We start from the raw sequence: 25,969 nt of genomic DNA, 5'->3' as shown, positions 1-25,969 counted from the left end.
ACCTATGTCATGAAACTTTTGGGTTTTTTTTGTGACGGCAGTACACAGCAATACATAAAATTACTACAGTACTGTGCAGGAGTCTTAGGCACACTAGCCATACATATGTGCCTCAGACCTTTCCACAGTCCTGTATTTCCCTATAACCTATTCTCCTATGAACACGTACATCTTCTCCTAACACCCACTTATAGCAGAGGCAATTTACAGCAGTGAGTTAATCCACCTGCACATCACTGGGACGTGGAAGGAGACCAGATTGCTCAAGGAAAATGCACAGGGTCACTCCAGAGAGGCTACCAGGAGTCAGATTAATCCTGAAATACAGGAGTAGCACTGCTACAGCACTAACTCCTGTACCATTGTGCCACTCAACGAGCAGGTTTTGGCCAAATGCCAAAATATAATTTGCCAATATTAATGGGTGATCAGGAATTAAAAAATGCAATTAGGCTTACTCCAGTGCAAATTCATTTAATGGAAATAAAAATGCATTTTCTTTTCTGGGCAAAACCCCCTATCACCCAAGAGGGATTATTACTTTTTTGGAATCGGACTTCAATCAATTTTCATGTTCACAGCCCTTAGATTATATTAATAATTAACAAACTTCAGCATGTGACCAGCTATCCAAATATCCATGCAATAAACACAAAGGTGATTTATCATAATCCTACTTTGCTGTTTTCATGTGCTGTTTTAATTTATCCAAGTTTAGTCAGTGTGTTATTCCCATCAAAGCTGCAAGGATTTTTCTCTATACACCTGGGACTTTGATAGTCCCAAACTAGCAGACTTGCTGGATTACAGAATAATACCATTAATACCCAAAAACATTTTGCTTACATGCTGTACCTTGCTTCCATTCTGAACTAATCAGTAGGCCGATGCAGAATCATCAACATATCCAAACAAATGGGTGTAGGATTAAGAGTTCCACCCACTACAATTGTTGCGTTGGTTCAAGAACAACAGAAGCTTTGCTAATTCGTACAAGTAACTGATTAAGTATTATGTAATTTGTTTAAAACTATAAAATATATTTTATTAAGTTACATTCAGATGCAGGTAGAATTTTCCCATTGACTTTATCGCAACTGCTCATTCGCCAGCTGCACTAAGCACTTGGGCATCCTACAGCAAAATATTCACCTGATTTTGAGCGCAGGTTTCCTGTGGCCAAGAGGTACTCAAATGGGCGCGATAGATCTGCCACCAAGTTAAACACTTTCATCAGGTTTTCAGAATTAATTTGGATGGCTCCTTTTTGGCTCTTTTTGTCCAGCGCTAGTTTTATGGATTGTAACCAGAACTCCATCTTCTCCTGCAAGCAATAATCATATTTTTTTTATGATTATCACATGTACCGAGATACAGTAAAAAGCTGCCCAGACAGATTTCATACTTTATATTTAGATTATGAGGACACTCAGTCCTCACTTATTGTCATTTAGAAATGCATGCATTAAATACAAAAGTATATCAAGATTGCACAAAAGGAAAACAATAACAGAATGCAGAGGTTAGTGTTACAATTACAGAGAAAGTACAGTGCAGTCTATAATAAACTGCAATGATAATGAGTTCGATTGGGAGTCAAGGGGGTCATCTTTATCATATACAAGATCCATTCAAGAGTCCCTTAACAGCAAGATAGAAGCTGCTCTTGAGCCTGGCAGTATATGTCCCTATGGTTTTGTATCTCTTCCCAGAACAAGGTGCAGGGCAAGGGGAGCAGGAGGGGGGGAGGAGGAAAGATATACTGGTATCAACATGAGCTCAAATGGCTTACACAACTACAATCAAAAATTTAGTGGAATTCTGCAGTACACAACTTGCCCGTCACTCTTCTCTGAACTACACTAACTAATCCAGCAGCAAGCCAGCAAAGATTCATCTATATCCAAATTAGGTTAAATACAAACTGCACCAGAGACTGTTGAACCTCACACAACAGAGTTGAAATCTGCCTTGTGCCGCCATGCGAGCAGCTCAGAGAAGCTGTAACAATGAGCTAAGAGCAGCAGCATCTTCCTGAAGGAGTGAACAATGCCGGGTCACAAAAAGGGAAAAATAAATTATTCAATGATAGGATTTAGATAAAGCAGCATGTGAAATAATATGGACGCTTAATTGAATAGTTAAAACAGTAATTCTGGTGGATTTTTTCCAAACTTGACTGCCTGGTGCCGTATATATAACCCCCATGGAAAGTACTGATGCTATGCTCCCATTAAAGGCAAGAGAAGTCAAGGAGGTCAGCAAAAGGATAAATGTGACAATATTCAAACATATCAGCCTGTGACCTTCCACAAAATGCTGAGCACACAGTAAGGAATGTCAAATCACTGGTCAACATGTTACCAAAAAAGGTTCCAGCTTTTAGGTTTTGTTTATTAGTTTACCCAGAATTTGAGATCAGTGTAGTATTGAGGAAGTCATTCAAGTGAAGTGGCTAGTACCGTGGCTGAGACATGTAACAAAGGCTCTATCTGTTGGACATCCCCCACCTTACTCAAAAGCACTTTAAACAGCCAGTATTATGATTCAGTGAATTCACCTGATTATCCAGCCCAGCTCCACTCTCAACTAAAACAGAGTAACTTGCCACTCATACATACAAACAGTACAATACTGCTGAACAAGGATAATTTCACTGGTGCTTGCCTTCCATCCTAGCAGCTCTGTATTTCTGCCAGTCCCAGCACGATCCCACATCTCTCTCCTCTTGCCTTTCAACATTTCATACATTTCAGTCCCCCTGCATCTCTTCCCCACTCTATTTGACATAACTGTAAAAGACTCATCTCTTCTTCCCATCCAGAGATCCAAATGGTCTTTCCAAATGAAGCAGTGATTTACTTGGACCCCTTCCAACATGTGTACTGCATTTGGTGTTCAAAACATGGTCTCCTCTACACTGGACGAGCCAAATGCAGTTGGGTGACCTCTTTGCACAGGGGCAACTAGATGCTTTTGCTGCTTCTCACCAATTCTCCATCCAACTCTGACCTGTCTTTCGGTAGCTTCCTCCAGAATGAAGTCCAATACTCGCTTGAAAAACAGTACATCACCTTCTAGTCGGGAAAGTTGCAGACTTTTAGACTCAATATCAAATTCTGTGGATATTGGCTCAAGTTTTCTCTCTACGTGAGTACATTCTGATCTGTTGAGGCCTGCTATAGGTATTGTGCATCTTTGTTTATATTATCACCCGCTGACTTAAAAGTAAGTATCACCAAATCAACCTAACGCTTCATACTGTATGACCACACTGAAAAAGGCACGTTATCATAAACACAAGAAATTCTGCAACACACGCAAAATACTGGAGGAACTCAGCAGGTCAAACAGCATCTACTTAAATGAATAAACCATTGAAGCTCTGGGCCGAGACCCTTCTTCAGGACTGGAAAGGAAAGGTGAAGACACCAGAATAAAAAGGTTGGGGGTGGGGGAGAGGATAGCTGGAAGGTGATAGGTGAAGCCAGGTATGTAGGAAAGGTAAAGGGCAAGAGAGGAAGGAATCTGATAGCAGAGGAGAGTGGACCTTAGGAAAAAGGGAAGGAGGAGGGGACCCAGAAAGGCCGGAGAAGAGGCCAGAGTGGTTAATAGAAGAGGAGGGAGGGGGAGGGAATTTGTTTTACCGGAAGGAGAAATCGATATTCATACCATCAGGTTGGAGGCCACCCAAACGGAATATAAGGTGTTGGTCCTCCACCCTGTGGCTGTCCTCATCGTGGCATAAGACGCGGCCATGGACCAATGGGAATTGGAATTTAAACGTTTAGCTACCGGAAAGTTCCACTTTTGGCAGATGGAGCGGAGGCGCTAGATGAAGCAGTCCCCCAATTTACAGGAGGCACTGGGAGCACTGGACACACTAGATGACCCCAGCAGGTTTGCAGGTGAAGTGTTGTCTCACCTGGAAGAACTGTTTGGGGTCTGACTGGAGGTGAGGGAGGAGGTGAACGGGAGGGTGTAGCATTTAGGCTGCTAGCAGGAATAAGTGGCAGGAGGGAATAAGTGGGAAGGCACAAGTGGACAAGGGAATCACAGAGGGAGAATCCTTGCAGAAATTGAGGTGGGGGGAGGTAAATATATGTTTGGAAATAGGCGGCAGGAGTTGTGGAGAATGATGTGTTGGATGTAGAGGCTCACAGGCTCTGTTAAGGCAGCGGGAAGATAAGGTGAGCGCAGATATTCGGGAAATGGAGGAGATGCAGGTGAGGACAGCATCAATGGTGGAGGAAGGGAAACCCCGTTCTTTGAAGGAGGAGGACATCTCTGGTGTACTGGAAAAGACAGCCACATCCTGGGAACAAATACGACAGAAATGAAGGAACTGGGAAAACAGAATGACATTTTTACAGGAGACAGGGCGGGAAGAGATTTAGTCAAAATAACCATTGGAATCGGTAGGTTTATAAAATATGTCAGTAGGCAGTTTGTCTCCAGAGATGGAAATAGAGAGATCATGAAAGGGAAGAGAGGTGTCAGAAATGGACCAAGTGAATTTAACAGCAGCGTGGAAGGTGGAAGCAAAGTTGATGAAATTAACGAGCTTAGCATGGGTGCATGAAACATCCATGCAGTCATCAATGTAGTGCAGGAAAAGTTTGGGAGCGTTACAGGGAGGGTTTTGAACAGGGACTGTTCTACAAAGCTAATGAAGAGGCAGACATAACTGGGGCCAATGCAGGTGTCTATGGCTATTCCTCGACTCTGGAGAAAGTGTGAGGAGTTGAAGGAAAAATTGTTGAGGGTGAGGACCAGTTCGGCCAGACAGAGGAGGGTGGTGGTGGAGGTGAACTGGTAGGTTCTTTTATTAAGAAAGCAGAGATTTTCAAGGCCTTCTTGATGGTGGATAGAAGTGTATAGGGACTGGACATCCATGGTGAAAATGAGGTGGTCAGGGCCAGGGAATTGAAAGTTAGCAAGGAAATCGACAGCATGTCTTCAATTGTCATGCTTTGTTTCTTTCCACTGAGAATTAAACATATTTCACAAACTCAAAAATTAAAATCAGGAAAAATATTGTTAGCTACATTAGTAATGACTTTAAGAAGAGAATGCAAATAAAATATGCAAATAATATACATATTCCAAGCCATTCCGAGTCACTAACCTTCAAAAACATCAGATAGAGCTGGCCAGGAGTCAATACTTCATGATTTATCAGACTGTCTGGATTCTCTTCCTGACATTCACCCTTGGCGAATGCAAACAACTTCCGGGTCATCAAGCAGAGCAGATAAAACTTCTCCACATTTGACTTCAAGTGTATACACAGGCAGTGACTGTGGGTAAACAGGCACAGCATGATCTTATATACAGTAGGCATTCACTGTAGCAAAGATACATTATATTTACATTTCACAACACCCCACCACCACCATTTTATCACTTCCTGTCAGTCACCTTATACACAGACACTCTTGTACCTAGTGTCACTTTTATGTATATACAGTACTGTGAAAGTGTCTTCAACACATATAGTTTCTGGTGCCCAAGACTTTTACAAAGTATTATATTTGTCAATATGGAGTGGAGAGCAAGCTTGTAAATCTGGTGGAAGCGAAGGATATTGGGAATGGCGAGGGTAGAGTGCCACATGAGGGATGTGGAACAGGTGGCAGAGGAGTGCCAGGTGTAGGGGGTGGTGTGGGTGCAGACACATCCAGCCCTGAGACACCAGGCAAAATCATTTGATTCCAAACAATTGGGTTATTGATCATTCCAGAATGTCTCTCTGGTGCTTCCCACTCCCTTCCCCTTTTCCTAAATATGATTACCCTCTTCTTGCCCCCTTCCCACTCTCAGACCACAATAGGGACCCATATCAGAATCAGGTTCAGCATCACTCACATATGTCTTGAATTATTTTTTTTGTGTGGCAGTACATAAAATTACTATAGTACTGTGTAAAATCCCTGGGCACCCTACTATATATATGTGCCTCAGACTTCTTTTTTTACACAGAACTGAACAATCTAATATATAAGCTATCTTATGTCATTATATTTATTGTTTTTTTATCATTGTGTTCTTTATCTTAATGTGTTTTTCGTACTGCTTCTGATCTGGAGTAATAATTATTTCGTTCTACTTGACAAGTGTCTACTGGAAATGACATTAAACAATCTTGAATCTTAGAATGTATCAAAAATGCCTATGCAGAGCCCAATGTCTAGGCAGCGTCAAACAATCATTGAACAATTAAAACATAAACAATATGCAAGAGGCCAGATTTGAAGGCATTTGAAGATCTGTGGGTTAGTAAGTTTGAAGTAGTGCTGGATAGCATGTCAATGTATATTACTGAGCAGACAGGTGATCGATCAATGAAAGTTCATTTGAATCATGACATGGCTATCACAGTTTCAGAGGGCCTCTCATTTTGTATTACAACAGTATTTGTCTTTTTTTAAATCCAGTTTCATGATCTAGACAGGCAAAGCAAGCATTATATTGTCAATTCGTAATTCTCTTGAGAAGATAGTGACGAGTCACTTCCTTGATCTGCTGGAGTCCATTTGAAGGTACACACACCAGATGGGGAAACTCAGGACTTAGACCCAACGACTATAAAGGAATGGCAATACATTTCAAAGTTAGGGTGTTGTGCGATTAAAGCAGAATCTGTAGGTGGTGCTGTTTCATTGAACCTGCTACCTTTGTCCTTTTCATGCTCGAGGTCGCATACTTGAGGCTCTGTTGGAATAGCCTCACCCTGGACAAATAACTACAAAACATTTTACAGATTATACGCGCTGCACCCACTGCACACTGACAGTGGAAGGAATGAAAGGCTAAACCAGTGATTCCTAAAAGGAGAGGGGTTACATGGCCTAAGGGGGCGTTAGGGGAAATAGTTATTGGGGGTAATTCAAGATTCTTGGGGGGGGGGTGTGGTAAGCGGCACCCTAACTTAAGGCATAAGACCTGACCAACTGCTGGTAGAGCAGGCACTTCCAAGAACAAGGATGAGGCACTGGAACACAGGAAGGACCACAGCTTTGCAGGCGGTGAGCACCTGTCGTCACAATGTGTCTGAAACTCGGCAAACTCATCCAACCTTACCAACCAAACAGACATTATAGGCGATGAATAAATTAGCAATATTCCCCCTGATTCGCGGCACAGATCAAGTTCATACAACTTAACAGTTGGAAAGCCAAGTTCACCCTCTCAACTTCCTCTACAGATGTAACAGAAAAGAGGTTGCGCAACAATACTCAGCTGGTCGGAACCAAACAGTGAAATAAAGTCTATCAGTGAACCTGCCAACCCCGAGGATTCCTTTTAAGCTGTTCAAAGCCACCTCTGCTTCATACGTGCAGTCAAGAATCATCTTTGGGGACTATGAGACCTTATGTGATTGGTCAATTGGGCTAACTGGAATAGTATAAAGGTAGCTTGCCGAACACCAACTCTGTCCTGACTAACATTCAGATCCCAATCTGAATCCTTGTCAACGGAATTTTCACTGTTGTAATCGTCTTCATCTTCGCCTCGCCATTCCTTTGTGTGCCACTACTACCATTCCATCTGTGTCAACTCGCTGACGTCGTCAACATCTGACAGGCATTCCCAGTTTGTGTTAATTTTTTACTTTAATTTTGCCCCATTAAAGATGGATAAATACATACTGCACGATCTCTGAGTCTAAAGGCTGTGAAGCCTTAAATTCTAATCCTGCTAAGAAACAGAAACTACATTATATTGAGTCAATATAATGTTACATACCTGGAGTATGATTTTATTCCATTCCTGTCAGATCAATGATGCTCCATGTGTCTTATTTGTAATACTGTACTGTCTAATGAAGCCATGAAACCATCAGGATTGCAGGAACATTTCCGTAAAAGGCACCCTGAAAAGGCTACTTATGATATTACTCAGTTCCAGAAGATGAAAGAAGCATTTGAAAAGCTTTGCACACTCAAGTCATTTGCCAAGAAAGCTGAAAATGACCTTGATAGTGGTGTTATTGCTTCTTATAACATTTCCAAAATTATAGTAAAGTGTGGAAAATCTCATACAACTGGTGAAAGATTAGTAACACCTGCTGTATCAGAAATGCTCACCATTGTTCTCGAAATGGATACTCGTATTTTAAAACCAATTTCTCTGAGTAATAACTCTGTAGCTCATCATATTGATGAAATGAGTGAAGGCATTGAGTATCAACTATGCACAGAGATACAACTGGATGAGTGAACTGTGCGAGACAACAGGGCATTGCTATTGGCATATGTATGGTTTATTAAAAATGAAGAGATTCTCTTTTTGCAAAAAGTTAAAAACAAATATCAACCGAGAATCAACCGAGCTCAAAATGCGTATAAGTATTCTGATTAGGAACATGATTTCTTGTGCAACAGATGGAGCACCATATACGACAGGTTGCAATGCTGGTTTAGTGGCATTTATGAGAAAAGAAATTCCAAGTCTGTTTGCAATCCATTGTGTAATTCATCATCAACATCTCGCAGCCAAAATCCTCAGCTAGTGACTTTTTTCAAGCATGACTCTTGTAATATCTGCCATCAACAAAATTAAAGCTCATCCATTAAATTGCAGAATATTTCGCCAGTTATGCCAAGATAACGATGAAAAGTTTGAAAGCATGCTTCTTCACACTGAAATGCATTGGCCATCAAAAGGCTGCTGCTTAAAATGTTTCTTTGATCTTTTTGACACTGTGGTTGAATTTTTGCTCTAAGTCGACAAGAGCTTGGGAAACAAGATTGAACTTCTATGAGGAGATGTGGCATACCCAACCAAAATGACCATTCTAATTATGAAACTGCAGGGTGAGAATTTCAATTCAATCCAAGCAAAAAGTGCAGTGTCCACTTTAATTGGAATATTGGAAATATATAAGCAAAACATTGGGAGAGGAATGTTCTCACAATTTCCCCGCATGGAAAGTACGGCACTCTCTTTCACAGATGGTGATTTGAAAGAGTACTGTTTATACCTGCACTCATTGAAGAAGGATTTTCAGAACTGATTCAAGGATTTGAACAATCTGGAAATTCCTGAAAGGATAATTAACCCATTCCTTTACAAGGTGAAAGAACAGCCAGAGAGCTTGCAGGAGGAAATTAGCAAACTTCAGAATGATGAAGAAGCAAAACTATATTTCAGGAAGGAGAAGGACAACCACCAGCTGATTAAGTATCTGATCTCGATTTAAGGTCAACTTTTGGCTGCATTCTTCAAATGGCTTAGAAGTAACTTAATAAGAGGGAAATCAAGAATGGTAGCTTTGCCAACGATCCACAAACAAATAAAGAACAACCTCTGGAAAGAACAACACTTCTTCTCTCATCAGGATCTCAGAGAGGTAGAGAAAGTGCAGTATGTGAATGTAAAACAGTGCAAGTTTTTTTTTTAATATGATTGCCAGAGGATGGTATCGGAGTGGTGGTCCTGGGTAAGGTTTCAACGACACAGTTTGTAGTTTGGACTTTATAGTTCACGTTATGATGGGTTTCTGGTTTCTGGCCGCTCCTTTTTACATTCTGCATTTTTCACCCTTTTTTATGCTGTTTGCGTGATTTTTTTAACGTGTGGGTTTGGTGTTTTTCTTTGAACGGGTTCCACAGTTTTCTTTGTTTCATGGCTGTCTGTGGGAAGACGAATCTCAGGGTTGTATACTCCATACATACTTTGATAATAAATGTACTTTCAATCTTTGAATTAAAATAAAGATGTCTTGCAATCTGAAGGTTTCATCAGGAAAAATAAAGAAGCATATGACAATATAGGCAACTGGAATTGTATGAATCACTTGAGGAAGAGTGTAGGTCAGAACTTAAGGATTAGGAGGGAGAAAAGGGGACATGAAATATCCTTGGCAAGTAAGATAGAGGAGGATTCCAAGATGTACTATGGGTATATCAGGATCGTCAAAGATAGCCATCCAGATTGAAAACAGAAAACAGCTAAAAAGCCGTTCACACTTTAAAATACACACACTGTAGCAGCCAGAAGAAACAAGACAGCCAGCAGCCAGTATCCCTCATCCAACTTCCTTTTAACCTCGTGAAGCTGTCATCATTTATTTGGATCTGTTTCGTTCCATTGTCTTTCTCCATCTCTGGTCACACAGAAATAAAGAGCACAAGACTTATGTAACCACCTCACTCATCCAGGCTGCTGTCCCCACATACTTCAAATCAACCATGATCATCCCTGTACCAAAGAACTCTACACCTTCAGAACTAAATGACTACCACCCAGAGACACAGATGCCAATCACGATGAAGAGCTTTGAATGGCTGATAATGGCACATATCATAAACTCCATTCCTGCCACGCTGGACACTCACCAAAATGCTTACTGCCAGAATCACTCAGAGCATCAGTCATTGACCTGGCCCTGACACACCTAGAAAACAAGGACACTTATGTTGGAATGCGGTTTCTGGATTTCAGTTCGGCATTCAACACTATTGTCCCACAGATCTTGGTGAACAAACTCCTACTCCTCGGTCTAAATACACTACTATGCAACTGAGTTTTGGACTTCCTAATAAATAGACCTCAGATAGTCAGGATGCCCAACTCCTCCACCCTTCCCATCATCCCCAACACTGGTGCCATGCAGGGCTGTGTGCTAAACCCAGTGCTGTACACGCTACATGATGGCACGGCTAAACACCCGATCAATCACATCAAGTCCGCTGACGACCTAATAGCAGTGGGGCTCATCACCAACAATGAGACAGCCTGTAGACAAGAGATGGAAGAGCGCAGGGCCTGGTGCCAGGCAGTTAACCTCTTTCTTGATGTCAACAAGACAAAGTACGTACGTATATACAGAAAGGTGCCCGAAAGATCCTACACAACCTACTCATAGATTGTCTGCCCCAATCCAATCAGGGAGGATGCTACATAGCATCCAGGCCAGGACCACCAGAACTCAAAAACAGTTGCTTTCCCCAAGCAGTAAGACTGACCAACACCTCCACTTCTATTTTATTATTTCCTGTCAGTCACCTTGTGTACAGCCTACAGTCACTTTATGGACAAACAACCAATCTACGTATTTAAGCTACCTTACGTACTTATATTTACTGTTTTTTTATTATTATTTGTATGTTCTTTATTTTTTGTGGGGATGTCTTGTGCTGCATTGGATCCAGAGTAACAATTTTGTTCTCCTTATACTTGTATACAGGAAATGACATTGAGCAATCTTGAATTTTAAATAGCTCCACTTACTCGAACAGGAATTCTGCAGCTTGCTCGTTCGTATACCACTCTGGCAGGTAAAGCTTCACGCAGAATCTCTGCCCCAGGTAATCCAAGACCTGCTTCTTTGTAGTGCACCCCTCTGACGTCACAACTCTCAACATCTGTGCCACGCAACTCTTGAAGAAGGAGTTATTCTCTTTTCCTTTAATCAGCTCCTGATAAATCTGGAAATCTGTGAAATCAACTAACCCCTGCAAAAAGAAAACAGGAAAATCTACATTGAACTCAGAATGGAATAAAAAAAGAAACAAATGCAAATGGTTACACTTGACTGACAAGTGCACAGAAGAGTCAAGTTATCGATCCAAATGAAGAACTGGAAAAGAAAGCAATGATAGAACTGGTCTAAGCAAAGATAAAGATCCTTCTATTATTACAAATGACTGGCTAAAAGCACTTACAGATTCAAATATATTTTACACTATATTACCATAAATGCCACAAATAAGGTTTACCTGAGGATTAATTCCCTTCAATTGAATGCATGGGCCCTGTTTGATTTACTGCCTGTAGATTGGTCATGGTAAGAATCTAGTATATAGTTCATCTCACCCCACCTCAAGAAAAAATATCCATGACAGAAGGTTCACCACAGTGATCATATGAGCTTGTCTTACAATAGGAGATTAAGCAAACTAGATCAATATTCTCTGGAGTTCAGAAGAATGAGAGATAATGTCACATTTATATGTTGCCTATAATATCATGCTGATTTGATACAGTGCCAACACATTCAGTTTAAGAATCAGAAGGCCTTGTTGATATTCTTACATTATATAAATGACACCCTGGTCTACCAAACTTAATATGGTTGCATCCCTATAAAGGTGTCAGCCCACGTTTAATCCTAACCCAAAACCGGTACAACATTCCATCTCACCTTAAGTGCAAAGCAGAGCGGTATAAAGAATAGTTCCTTCTGGTAAATGAAGTTGAGCATCACCATACCATTGTCCAGATAGTGCAGGTTCATATTAATTGCTGTGTGCTCATCCTTCACACAGTGCATATTGATACCTGGCAGAAGAAAACCAACAAAAGTAGTTCTTACAAAATGCTGGCAAATTATTGTCATTAATTGCTACTTCTCTACCAGAAATTATTTTCTCCCCTTAAATTCTTACGTTACAAACATGAAATGCAACCAGGACAACTTAACCTCACCCCTCTCCTTATTACAAACTGTCAAAATAATTAATAAAGAATGACATCTTACTATTATATTTTAGTCAATCACTGGAAGAATAGATTCAGTAAATGTTCTTTCCTTATTTAACAAAATTACTTAGTTACAAGCAACACACACAAAATGCTGGAGGAACTCAGCAGGTCAAGAAGCATCTATGGAATAAGTACAGTCGCCATTTCAGGCCAAGACTGCTGAAGGGTCTTGGCCTGAAACGTCGACTGTACCTTTTTCCATAGATGCTGCCTCGCCTGCTGAGTTCCTCCAGCATTTTGTGTGTGTGGCTTGGATTTCCAGTATCTGCAGATTTTCTCGTTTGTACTTTAAGTACAAGGAGGTTCACACTGAAAACCAAGAATTTTTTTAGTTTGTGCAGTTGCACTGGGTCGTAACTATCTATATATAGTTGCATTACAATCAATACTGATGCAGCAAGTTCAGAAATTGAAAGCAATGCAAATTTACGTTAAAGTCAGCAGGTGGATTCTTGGCAGAGACAATAATCTACTAAATAAAACAACAAGCACAAGATACTGCATTTGTGTCGCATAGAGCCATAGAGTTGTTCAGCACAAAACAAGAACTTCAAACCACTATCCATTTACATTAATCCCATTTGCCTTCATTACCTCTTTTATGCCTCGCTAATTCAAGTACTTGTCTAGACATTTCTTAAATGCTTCTCAATCACATCTGTGTCAGAACATATCCCCTCTAAACCTACTACCTCTCATCTCTAAAGTACTCTTCCTTGTCTTAGACACGCCTACCACAGGAAAAAGATTTTTTACTATCTACACTAGCCCCCAGAAATTTTGATACACCTCTATCAGCACTCAGCCTCCTCTGCATCAGGCAAAACAATCCCAGCCTAATCAGTATCCACTTATAATCATAATGAAACCTTCAAGGCAACTAAAACATGAACACTTTCTGTCCTCATGGATCTGACAAGCATATCCAGAACTTCATCCTTTTATTTAATAATTATTTGAAGGTAATGGTCAGTAGCTTAGAAATATAACTACCTACAAGTTTATCTCCATGTTGAGAACCATCTTAATTTAGAAACACAATACCTTGCCATTTTTTCGGGTCAAGTTTCTGGAACCTGTCACCCAACAAAACTATTGGAAGACTTTCACCAGAAGAACTGCAGAAGTGTAAGTTAGTGGCTCACCACCATCTGCTCAACTAAAGATGGGCAACAACTGTACTTGCCAACAAACACTTGCATCCCAAGAGAACACAAGCTGTGAAAATATATCAGTCATACATTAGTTCTATTGTATAAGCACACTAACCAACAATTAAAACCATTTCTCAGCATTTTCAGCAGCGGAGACTGCATCTCATTCAACCATACCATGGCTATTACAGTTGATCACAAAGAAAACAATACACATCAGAAAGGGTCTGCACTCCCACAAGCTATCCTGTGACCCTTTCCCAAATTACATACAGAGGACATTAGAACTATATTACCATATTGGGTGTAGCCAGGCCCTCTGCTCTTCCACTTAGGTCTCACCATAGCAATGGGAAAATTTCGACGTGGCATGATCAGCATCCGGATTACCTTTTCTATACCATTTATTATGAAGTATCCTCCCATTTCCTAAAGAGGAGAGAATAAAAATCAGTTTCTGTTGTTCTGTCCTCATCTCACATTTGTCAACTGATCTCAATAAATGTATCTTTAAATTTTACAGTTGAAAGTACAAGACTGAACACTAATCAAAGTCTGGTATCTTCTCTCTGGTACTGGATGTTCAAGTGGTATGATGATGCTCAGATGCATCCTAGGATGCACTGGGACACATTATCAGTGATGTAACCTGGGGTCACCGGGTGTTTCAGGTCTTTCCACATCAGATATCTTCACCCAGGCGACTCAGCCAGGGTTATCATGCCCTGGCTTGTGTTCCAGCAGCATTTATCCACAGGTCACACCTCTTGATCCACATCCACCTGGAGGCTCGTTCAGCAGCCTCTGTGATGGCTCTTTTCTTTGCAGCCCCCATAATGCCAAGGAGAGAGTGGGTGAAATTAACCAAGAGTGTGCTTTCCCTACATACACCTCACACACTGAACAAGTGAAGCAAGATTCTTTGACAGTATTTGTGTTCTTCGTGGATAGAATGACAAATACACCATAAAGGAATTGGGATATTCTTTGCCACTATTTACAAATTAACCAATTTCCAAAACTTTTTACAATGTCATTAATACAGTAATTAGTACTGTAAACATAACACCAGTTGTCATGAGATGAGTAATTAAAAACACTAAAATAAGCAGGGCTCATGAACTTCAAAGACTGTTCTACTATCCAATATCACAACTGATCTGATGTTTGGCCTCAATTCTATTTCTGAAGACCATGTTCTGAATTCCCATTTAGTTAAAAAAACCTATCTCTGTCTTGAATAAGCAACAATTTAACATTCACATCTCTGTGCATAAAGAACTTCATACACTCAAAACCATTCATCTCAGTATTATGATCAACCTCTTACCCCAAGTCAATATCTCCTAATTCCAGGCAAGCCCACTAGGAGGCAAACAATATCTACCATGACCAAACTCCCTCGGCACATTAAGTTTCAATAAGAATAGTTTCTTTTTCTTCTTTAAGGGAGTACAGGCATAATCTTTCCTCAAAATCTATCAACTAGTGCACCTATCTAGTTAATCTATTAATCTAGTGACTGGCTGCATTACAGCCTGGTATGGAAACATCAATGCCCTTGAATGGAAAATCTCACTAAAAGTAACGGATACAGCTCAGTCCTCTCGGGTAAAGCCTTCCCCACCGCTGAGCATGGCTACACAGAGCGATAACGCAGGAAAGCAGCATCCATCATGAGGAACCCGCACCACCCAGGGCACGCTCCCTTCTCTCTGCTGCTATCAGAAAGAAGGTACGGGAGCCTCAGGACGCACACCATCAGAGTCAGGAATAGTTATCAGGCTCTTGAACCAAAGGGGATAACTTCACTCAACTTCCCACAACCTATGGACTTACTTTCAAGGACACTTCATCTCACATTCTCGATATTTATGGCTTACTTATTGACTATTAATATTAATTTCTTTTTGTATTTGCACACCGGTTGAGTGCCCAAGTTGGTGCAGGCTTTCATTGGTCCTATTATGGTTATTATTCTATTATGGATTTATTGAGTATGCCTGCAAAAAAATTAATTTCAGGGTTGTACATGGTGACATATGTATTTTGAACTTTGAAATCATTTATATTCCTCCTTAACTAACAAAACTAAAACTGCACATAGTATTCCTGAAGTGTACTGATTCCTCCCAATATGTATTACGTTCATCTTAAGGAGAATAGCCCGTTTCATTCCTCAGTAGTCGCCTTAGCTGTGTGCTAATATGAAACATGGTTTGTTCCTTTCCTTTCTTCCAATATTGATGTTTTCCCCAACCATCCCAGAAAGAAATCCAGTTCAAAGTATTAATTCAGTACCTCTGCTTCTTCATGATGTTTAATGAGATCTTCAGGAGATAGGCCATGTAGGTTGCACAGATTTGATTTTACCATAATAGGGATCAGACCCAGGTTTTGTTTAATTATCCCTTTGGGTATACCATTCACTGACCAGCTAATATCTGCCTGCAAAATGGAAGGGAAAAAGTTAGTTGCTATTAACAAGCTCCTTGATGTATAAATGATTACTTTCACATTACTATTGACACTATCATAACACTATTAAGTAAGGAGCATGTCCAATTACATGACATCTACTGGAGTTTCTAGTTGAAAGATAATGCACAACATAAATCTTGAGTAAAGTTCAACTAAAAATGTAGTTAATACCAAAACAATAATAGATAACAATGAAGGATTGGATATTACAATTACGGCATAAGCTTAGACAAAAGTTAAAGCTATGAAACTCCTGTGTTTCTGGATTACAAATGGACAGAAAAAGATCCTTCACCCAAATCTCTACCACTGATTATTATTGCCCCCTACAGAGGTATGTCTGCAAACAGGACAAGGTCCTCAGTAAGTAGCACAATAAAGGATTGATGGCCGCTTTGGCAAAGTACAGAGGACTCCCAGCTAACCATATCCGAGCGAGTCTTTGCTCTAGAGCAGCAGTTCCCAACTTCTTTAATGCCACGGAGCGTTACCATTAACCAAGGGGTCCATGGACCTCAGGTTGGGAACCCCTGCAACTAGAGCAATGTTATAAATATAATTTCAGTCTATTTAAGTACTTCTGAAGTAACACTAGAAAAATGAACAAGCATCTATCAATCATTAAAGGTCCAGCTGCTTCAGCAATGCCATTCTCTGCATTAATGGCTTACTCATGATGTTGATCCAATCCTTTCACCTTGATTTTAATGCCCTCAGGATAAGAAACTCATCAAAAATAATGATTTTATTTTTAAAAATAAAGAAACACAAGCTGAACAACATGGAGATTGAGTTACAGATCAAACAGGACACAAGACCTTTTTTCAGATAATATTACCAACTGTAAAGATAAAAAAACTGGACCTCAGTTTTTTTTAAACCAGTAAAAAGTAATATTAACTAGACTGAGGTGGATGAATGGGACTATAACAATCCTCAACCTGGTACAAAAGAACAGTTGCACTAATTCATTAGCTATATTAAAAGTTATGGGTCAGCACTTACTGTTAACTTGCCCTTGTACGTACTCCGTCTCCCTCTACACTCCGCCGGGTAGATTTTCATGTCACGGCAGATGCTGCCTTTAGGAGCCATAGGGGGACTGATGACTGCATCGGCAAACACCAGGGTGATGCGTTCATTTTTGTAGTTGAACTCTAGTGGACGAATAGCCTATGGTAAACACGTTTAAACAAATATGTCAGAACAATGAAGTAAGAAAAATCTATGGTACACTAATATCACTTTATTTTAAATAAAAACTCCTACCGGGAATTCCAAAAGTTGGGGCTTTAACAGCTTGAAGCGTGGCAGTCCATGATAGAGCAATTATAATTAAAATTCTCAAAAGACATAGAAAGCAGACTTTACAGTAACTGACATAAATTACAAAGATATAGATCTCTAATTTTAAAGCTGTCTGAGTGGTCTAAACCCTCTAGCCACGATAAAACTCACCTCCTCTTATAACACCATGGGTACTTAAACTGCACCGACTGCAAATTAATTTTCCACAGCGAGAATCTGTCTGCATTGAGGTACCAGAATCATCCACCTATAGCCCATGCCAGCTTCCAAAATCCTCACCCATGCCAAGCTTGGAATCCACTCACTGCCCATCCACAGAGTGGAGGGAGAGGTAGATTTTTTTTTAGGATAATTGTAAGATTCTCGAAGTGAGAACTACAGAAGATAATCAAAGTGACTGGTGACGTGTGGGGAAGGAGAAAAACTCCTGAAAACCTGAGAAGGAAATGGGGGGGGGGCGGTGGGGAGAGCACGGGCAGTGTGTGAAGACTTGTGGGAGGGGTAGAGGGAGGGTCAAGATTCCTAGAAGGAGGGGTTGCAGAAGTAGAGGTTTAGGGTGAAGATACACTGGGAGGTGACAGAGAAGATGATGAAGAATATCTGGAAGAGACTGGGGAAGGAGGGGGATGCAGGGTGAAGATTCCATAAAACCATAAGACATAGGAGCAGAATTAGCCACTTGGCCCATCAAATCTTTGCCACTTGATCATGGCTGACTTATCATCCCTCTCAACCCCACTTTCCTGCTTCCCCCCAACCTCTGATGCCCTGACTAATCAAGAACTCATCAACCTCTGCTTGAAATATAGCCAATGATTTGGCCTCCATGGCCATTTGTGACAATGAACTCCAGATGAATCACCCTCTGACTAAATAAATTCAGAAGTCTATATACATCTCCCATCTGGGCCTTTTTACCATTGCAGTTTCTTACCTCTACCCAGAAGACTTCAATATATTCTGATCCCATGTCATTTCTTTGTAAGGATGTAATTTCATTTTTACCATAAGAAGGTCAGCACAGTAGCATAGTGTTTAGCACAAAGCTTTGTAGTACCATTGACCGGGGTTTAATTCCCTCCGCAGTCTGTAAGGAGCTTGTACATTTTCCCCTATGACCGTGTGGGTCTCCACCAGGTGCTCTGGTTTCCTCCCACAGTCCAAAGACGTACCAGTTAGTAGGTTAACTGGTCATCGTAAATTGTCCCATAATTAGGCTAGGGTTCAATCAGGGTTTGTGGGGCGGTGAAATAAGCTAAAACTACCCACCCTGACAAACTGCCTGTTTTTTTGATAAGATCCGTATACTTGGATGTTTAGCTCCTATGACTCTGTGATGCCCACAGTATTATACCTGTCAATTTCTAGCTGTACAACAAGCTCATCTACCTTATTTCATCGACTGCTTGCATTCAAATTTAATACCTCCAATCCTATATTCACCATCCATTTTCTTAATTTTGTCTCCATATTGTCTGAAGTTAAATTATTACTCCTTTCTAAGTTGTGTCTTATTCTACATTCAGGAGAATTCAGTAGCCTCTCCCGCACTTTCCTTCCTATTTGGTTTATCCATTCTTTTCCAAGCTGTTGAATCCACAACCTCCCACAATTAATTTTAAAGCCCCATCCATAGCTCTATTTATGTGATGTGCCAGTACACGGGACCCAGCATGGTTCAGGTGGAGCTTGTCCCAACAGAACAGCTCCTCTCTTCCAAATTCTGGTGCCAATGTCCCACGAATTCAAACCCACTAGTCCCACACCACTCTTTGAGCCACACATTTTAATCTCTTATCTCATTAACCTGTGCCCAATTGCATATGGCTCAGGGAACAATCTAAAGATTATTAGCTTCTAGGTTCTGTGTTTTAACTTGGTCCCCAGCTGCTCAAATTCCCTCAGTTTTTTTTTTTCTTTTTTTCTTCCTAGAGTTGATGTCCACATGAACTTCCCTGAAAGAGAATGGAAGGGACTGGGTGAGGATTCAAGGAAAGACACAGAGGGGACTGAAGATTACCCCGAAAGAGTTGGAGGAATCTGAATGAAAATTCTTTGGGAAGAGGCAACGGGGAAAGGAGTGAAGGTTCCCAGGGAAAAGAGAAGGGGGAGCGGGTCAAGATTCCCTGGGAAGAGACAGAGGTGGGGGGGGGGGGGGAGGGTGTTGCTGTGAAGAATCCCTGAAAAGTATTTGAGTGCGGTGAAGATTCCTTGGGAATTGACAGGTGGAAGTGGGAAAGATTCCTTAGGAACTGACAGGGGAAGCACCAGGGAGAGATGGGTCAAGGTCCCTTGGGAAGCGCTGGGGAGGGAAGGGTCCAGATTCCCTGGGAAGCGCCGGGGAGGGAAGGGTCCAGATTCCCTGGGAAGCGCCGGGATGTGTCCGGATTTCCTGGGAAGTGACGGAGAAGAAAAGATTCCCTGGAAAAAGAAGGGATGGTGTGGTTTCCCTGAGGAATGATGGGTGGGGGCTGAAAATTCCCCGTGAAGAAACAGAAAGGAGAGAGAGGTGGTGAAGATTCCTTGAGAAGAGACCGAAGGGGTGGGGGTGTGCTGATTCTCTGGAGAGGGGGCTGAAGAAAAGGTGAAGAGGTGATTGCCGGAAAAGGACGAGGGTGAGGTGAGATGAATAATCCCTGCGGGAGAGTGATTTCCCGACAGGTGAGCTCCCGGGGAGATGGCTGGGGATGAAGGCTCCCGAGGGTTGGAAGGAGGGATGTTATTACGAGTCCGCCGGGGAGACACGTGCGCGGAGGCAGCTCACCTGCACGGCCCGCGTCAGCCCCTCGTTCACTGCCTGGTCGAACGAATCCACATGGGCCCGGACCAGCTCCTGCAGGGCTCGATGCTGATGTTGTCGTTGCCCCCCCGACTCCGTCAGGTTCTTCAAGCTCGGTTCCAACCTATCCTTCCCGCACAGGCTCAGCCATTTGTCGGCCATGTCCGTCCCTGGACAAGGGTCCGGGAGGAAGCTCTATAACCAGTACAATCGTTCCGCTCAACCATCTCAGTTATGCGTTGACCCGATATAGGAGAACCCACTGGGTTTTCCACTGTTTCCTCTGAGTATCATTAAAATTTATCTGTAATATATGTGTCTTTCAAATTTACAAAACACAAATATAGAACCATTCACGTCCATGAAAAGAACCATCAAAGCCATAGAAAAATGTAGACATTTATGTTTATAAAATACAGGCAGAAAAACCATTCACTGTTATCGCTCAGTATCTTACTATAACTCTCAGAGCCACCACATTCCCTTGCAACATATTCTGCCACATGACCACCAACTCCAATTTGAATTCTTCTAAGACATAAGATTACCAAAAAATACAAGGGGATTTTGATCAACTGTGTAAATGTGCCAAGGAATGGCAACTGAGGCTTAATTTGTATAAGTGGGAAGGGTTAAATTGTTGAAAGTAAAATCAATGTAAGGACTTTCACAGTGAACAGCAGAGTCCAGGGAGTGTTGTAGAACTGATGGACCTCGGAGTACAGGTACATGGTTCCCAGAAAGTGGAGTCACAGATATCAGAATCAGTTTTAATATCACTGGCATACAGCATGTCGTGAAATTTGTTGTTTTGCAGCGGCGGTAAATTGCAATAAATATTAATAAAAACTATGAATCATATTAAGTATATATGTGCATATGTGTATATATAAATTTAAATTAAGTATGTTGTGCAAAAGGAGAGGAAAAGAGTAGTGTTCATGGGATCACTCTCCATTCAGAAGTTGACGGTGGAGGGGAAGCAGCTGTTCCCGAAATATAGAGTTTGTTTCTTCAGGGTTCTGTACCTCCTCGATGGTAGCAATGAGAAGAGGTCATGTCCTTATTGTTGGGTGTCCTTAATGATGGATGCTGCCTTTTTGAGGCATCACCTCCTGAAGGTGCCCTCAATGCTGGAGAGGAAAGTGCGCATGATGGAGCTGGCTGAGTTTACAGGTTTCTGCAGCTTTCTCTGGTCTTGTGCAGTGGCTCCTCCGTACCAGACGGTGATGCAACCAGTTAGAACGCTCTCCACAATACGTCTGTAGAAATTTGCGAGTGTCATTGGTGACATACCAATTCTCCTCAAACTCCTAATGAAATATAACCACTGCTTTGTAATTGCATCAATCTGTCGAGCCCAGTCTAGACCTTCAGAGATGTTGACACCCAGGAATTTGAAATTGCTCTCTCTTTCCACAGCTGGTCCCTCGATGAGGACTGGTGTAGACAGGGCGGTGCAAAAGGCCTTCGGCAACTGGCCATCATAAATTGGGGCATTGAATACAAAATTGGGAGGTCAGGTTGTACAGGATGCTGGTGAGGCCGCACTTGGAGTACTGGGTTCAGTTTCAGTTGTTCTGCTTCAGGAATATTGTTACTAGACTGGAAAGAGTGCGGAAAAGATTTACAATGGCTTTGCCAGGACTTGAAGAACTGAGTCACAGGGAGAGGCTAGACAGATTAGGACTTGATTCCTTGGAGTGTAGGAGATTTAGAAGTGATCTTATAGAAGTGTATAAAATCACAAGGGCCATGGATTGGATGCATGCACTCAGACTTTTTTCAGAGCTTGGGGAATCAAGAACTAAATGGCATGGGTGTAACTTTAAAGAGGAAGGACCAATCGGAAATCGGAACCCAGGAGGCAGCTTTTACAAAAAAGATGGTATCTATGTGGAATAAGCTGCCAGAGGAAGTGCATGAAGCAGGTATTAAAATGTTTAAAAGACAGTTGAACATATATTAGAGGTTTAGAAGTTTATGGGCCAAATGCTGTCTAGCTTAGATGGAGCACCTTGGTGAGCATTGACCAGTTGGGCTGAAGGACTGAGCTGGATCTAGGCAGGGGTAAGTTGTGTGAGGGCCTGAGTAGATCTCAAGGAGAGAGAGGAGTGGACAGAGTGGGAGCAGGTTACCTCAACTTGGTCAATTAGAAGTTTATTCTGCTGCGTTGTAGACGGCCCAGGTGAAATATGATGTGAATTTGTTTGCATTTAGCCTCACCTTGACAGCGAAGGAGGCAGAGATCAGTTTGGGAATTGGGAGGCCAGTAATTAGGATTTACAGAAGGCCTTAGTGCAAGTTCTCAGCAAAGTGGCATCTGAAATACCTGTGGCTGTGTCTATGTTTCATGTTCCCATTCACAGGTAGCCCAAGGACCAGGCACAAGAGGTTAAAAAAAAATAAAAGGCATGTGAGTACCAACTCCTTTCACATACGCATTACAGGTCTAACTGGAACTCTCTACTAGGATGGTGCAGTCAATCCAAGCCTGCAAGAGAGAACTTGATAGGCACTTGAGTGAAAATAATTTGTGCAGCTAACTGACTGGTGTTCTTCATAAGCAGCCTGCGCGGATTTCTTGGGTAAAAAAAACACATTAAAAAGGAAACCCTCCTCAAACTGCATAAAATATGATACAAGTATAAACATGTTCTATCAAAAGAGGTCAAAGAGCTACACCTGCCCATTCATCTCCTCCCTCATCTCTATTCAGGGCCCCAAACAGTCCTGCGAGGTGAGACAATACTTCACCTGCGAATCTGCTGGGGTCATCTATTGAATTGGTGCTCTTGATACGGGCTCCTCTACATTAGTGAGACCCTTCATCAAGCACCACCGCGCCATCCGCAAAAAGTGGAACTTCCCAGTGGCCAAATATTTAATTCCGATTCACATTCCCAATTTCCGACATGTTGGTCCACGGCTTCCTCTTCTGCCACAATGAGATCACCCAGGTGGAGGAGCAACACCTTATATTCTGTTTGGGTAGCCTCTAACCTGATGGCATGAAGATCGCTTTCTCCATCCAGTAAAAAATGTTCCCTCCCCCTCCCCTCTTCTGTTCTCCACTCTGGCCTCTTACCCCTTCTCACCTGCGTAGGGCCATTTCTCCTATGGTCCATTCTCCCCTCCTATCAGACCCTTTCCTCTCCAGCCCTGTACCTTTTCTAGCCACCTGGCTTCACCTTTCACCTTCCAGCTATCCTTCCATTCTTTCCTGGCATCTTCACCATTCCTTTCCAGTCCCGAAGATGGGTCTCGGCCCAAAACATCGACCATTTATTCAGCATTTTGCGTGTGTTGCTTTGGATTCCCAGCATCATCGGAATTACGTTTATTAATAAGACGAGATCCGAAGAGAGGAGGATTGTGCACATCGATGCTTACAACTTTCTAGATGCACAATGGAGAGCATCCTAACATGCTGCATCACTACACGGTACAGAAGACTGCACTGTGACAGACAGGAGGGCTCTACAATGGATAATTAACACTGCCCAACACATCACCAGCCTACCCGCCATCAGACATATACAGAAAGGTGTCAGACAACAGTTAGCAATATCAGCTTGCTTATGGACTGTTTGGCCCACTCCCATCAGGGAAAAGACTACATTACAGCCACGCCAGGACCACTAGACTCAAAAAGTTACTTCCCCCAAGCTGTCTCTACCTCCACCCATCAACCCACCTCAGCACCACTACATATACATCAACTAGCATCACTTTACGTGCATACATCAGTCTATGAATATATCAGTTAATTGAACATCCTGTTTTATAGGAATACTCTTATATTTATATGTAGTGCTTTTTGTTTTTATTATGCTCTTTTTAATGCTGTATTGGATCCGGAGTAACAATCATTTTGTTCTCCTTTACACTTGTGTACTGAAGTACGACAATAAATAATTCTTGAATCTTCAGGAGTGGTGAACAAGGTACTGGCTCACATCCCAGTATAGGAAAGCTGATGGAACAGAGTGGAAAAGGAGGGATATGACGAAGTTATTTCCATGGTAGAGTAGTCTAGGACAAGAGGGCACGACTTCAGGATTGAAGGACGTCCATTTAGAACAGAGATGCGGAGAAATTACTTTAGTCAGAGGGTGGTAAGTCTGTGGAATTTGTTGCCACAAGCGGCTGTGGAGGCCAAGTCATTGGGTGCATTTAAGGCAGAGATAGATAGGTTCTTGATTAGTCAGGGCATCAAAGGGTATAGGGAGAAGGCAGGGGAGTGGGGATGACTGGAAGGATTAGATCAGCCCATGATTGAATGGTGGAGCAGACTTGATGGGCCAAATGGCCTACTTCTGCTCCTATATCTTTATGGTTTTATGATATCAAAGCATCCTCCAACCCACCCCCCAAAAAAAACATGACAGGCACACAACAGGAATTCTGCAGATGCTGGAAATTCAAGCAACACACATAAAAGTTGCTGGTGAATGCAGCAGGCCAGGCAGCATCTCTAGGAAGAGGTACAGTTGACGTTTCAGGCCGAGACCCTTCGTCAGGACTAACTGAAGGAAGAGTGAGTAAGGGATTTGAAAGTTGGAGGGGGAGGGGGAGATCCAAAATGATAGAAGACAGGAGGGGGAGGGATGGAGCCAAGAGCTGGACAGGTGATTGGCAAAAGGGGATACGAGAGGATCATGGGACAGGAGGTCTGGGAAGAAAGACAAGGTGGGGGGGTGGGGGACCCAGAGGATGGGCAAGAGGTATATTCAGAGGGACAGAGGAAGAAAAAGGAGAGTGAGAGAAAGAATGTGTGTATAAAAATAAGTAACAGATGGGGTACGAGGGGGAGGTGGGGCATTAGCGGAAGTTAGAGAAGTCGATGTTCATGCCATCAGGTTGGAGGCTACCCAGACGGAATATAAGGTGTTGTTCCTCCAACCTGAGTGTGGCTTCATCTTTACAGTAAAGGAGGCCGTGGGTAGACATGTCAGAATGGGAATGGGACATGGAATTAAAGTGGGTGGCTACTGGGAGATCCTGCTTTCTCTGGCGGACAGAGCGAGACCCGACGCAGACTGGGAGGCCACTTTACTGAACACCTATGCTCTGTCCGCCACTTGGTCTGGTCTCCCCCTCCCACTTTCAAATCCCTTACTCACTCTTCCTTCAGTTAGTCCTGACGAAGGGTCTTGGCCTGAAACGTCGACTGCACCTCTTCCTAGAGATGCTGCCTGGCCTGCTGCGTTCACCAGCAACTTTGATGTGTGTTGCATGACAGGCACACATCCACTTTTAATCAGGGTAGGTCTTACACAGTGAATGGTAGGGCACTGAGGAGTGTGGTTGAACAAAGGGATCTGGAAATACAGGTCCACAATTCATTGAAACTGGCATCACGAGAAACCAAAGGAAGCTTTCGGCATACTGGCCTTCATCTTTCAAAGTATTGAGCACAGAAGATGGAAAGTTATGTTGTACAAGACACTGGTGAGGCCTAATTTGGAGTATTGTGTGCAGTGTTAGGTCACCTACTTACAAGAAAGACAAATAAGGTTGAAAGAGTACAGAGAAAATTTGCAAGGATGTTGCCAGCTCTAGAGGACGTGACTTATAAGGAAAGTCTGAATAGGTTAGGACTTTATTCCTTGAAACGTAGAAGATTGATAGAGGTATACAAAATTATGAAGGGCACAGATAGGGTAAAATTCAAGCAGGCTTTTTCCACTGAGGTCATAGGTTAAGGGTGAAAGGTGAAAAGTTTAAGGGGAACATAAGGGGAAACTTCTTC

At 42.1% G+C, this 25,969-nt stretch overlaps 1 protein-coding gene across 1 annotated transcript in view; it reads right to left on the bottom strand.

The window, feature by feature from the left end:
• polr1b (RNA polymerase I subunit B) overlaps window positions 1–20,514 on the bottom strand; it is a 33,492-nt gene extending 12,978 nt beyond the window's left edge. Inside the window, exons 1-8 of the mRNA XM_072247094.1 lie at window positions 20,200–20,514; window positions 17,133–17,300; window positions 15,948–16,094; window positions 13,943–14,075; window positions 12,152–12,288; window positions 11,239–11,462; window positions 5,129–5,300; window positions 1,153–1,324 (exon numbers count right to left, since the gene is read on the bottom strand). Coding sequence (XP_072103195.1) covers window positions 1,153–1,324; window positions 5,129–5,300; window positions 11,239–11,462; window positions 12,152–12,288; window positions 13,943–14,075; window positions 15,948–16,094; window positions 17,133–17,300; window positions 20,200–20,376 — 1,330 coding nt within the window. The 5' untranslated portion in view covers window positions 20,377–20,514. The remainder of the gene's footprint in view (window positions 1–1,152; window positions 1,325–5,128; window positions 5,301–11,238; window positions 11,463–12,151; window positions 12,289–13,942; window positions 14,076–15,947; window positions 16,095–17,132; window positions 17,301–20,199) is intronic.
• Between the last annotated feature and the right edge of the window lie 5,455 nt (window positions 20,515–25,969).

Source organism: Mobula birostris, chromosome 2 (genome assembly GCF_030028105.1).
Source record: "Mobula birostris isolate sMobBir1 chromosome 2, sMobBir1.hap1, whole genome shotgun sequence".
Classification (NCBI taxonomy): domain Eukaryota; kingdom Metazoa; phylum Chordata; class Chondrichthyes; order Myliobatiformes; family Myliobatidae; genus Mobula; species Mobula birostris.
This window is presented reverse-complemented; position numbering and strand designations above follow the sequence as displayed.